Source organism: Diachasma alloeum, unplaced genomic scaffold, assembly GCF_001412515.2.
Source record: "Diachasma alloeum isolate Michigan unplaced genomic scaffold, Dall2.0 Dall_scaffold_02487, whole genome shotgun sequence".
NCBI classification, from domain to species: Eukaryota; Metazoa; Arthropoda; class Insecta; order Hymenoptera; family Braconidae; genus Diachasma; species Diachasma alloeum.
The window spans coordinates 2757-3223 of NW_021682237.1; the positions used below are offsets into that span (position 1 = coordinate 2757).

At 49.7% G+C, this 467-nt stretch overlaps 1 protein-coding gene across 1 annotated transcript in view; it reads right to left on the minus strand.

The window, feature by feature from the left end:
- LOC107046856 (xanthine dehydrogenase-like) overlaps window positions 1-464 on the minus strand; it is a gene marked incomplete at both ends in the record, with an annotated part of 3212 nt that extends 2748 nt beyond the window's left edge. Inside the window, one exon of the mRNA XM_015269578.1 lies at window positions 1-464. Coding sequence (XP_015125064.1) covers window positions 1-464 — 464 coding nt within the window.
- Window positions 465-467: the final 3 nt, after the last annotated feature.

Genomic DNA, 467 nt, shown 5'->3' on the forward strand with positions numbered 1-467 from the left:
TTGAAGGCACTGGTGTGGACGATCGGTCGTCCGATCAAATCCTTCGGGTCTGAGCGGTCAGGGGCAATCTGGTAGTACTGCGAACTTTTGAAGGATTTGCAACGATATGTTCCATCCACTGAGGATAATTCCTTCGGGATTGGCGCAAGTCCAGGGACATCGCGCTGTAACTGCTTCGTAATGTGAATGAACCCCTTGAAGAAGAGACTGAGCGTCAGGGACCTTCGGTAGAGGATCATTCCTCCGGGTGCAGAGTCTTCCAATGGGAATTCCTCGATTAATGATCGGTAGGTCGATTCCAGCATATCTGAGTTCCATCGTTTTCCCAACATTTGCTCGCAAGTTTTCACTGCGAGCCTCGTCGTTGGGGCCATTCCACCGTATGCCAAGTGGGCTTCAGTGATTTCATCGGTTTCAGTCTTAAAAATCACGTTTAATGCCATGTTGACAATGGCGATGTCGTCGTC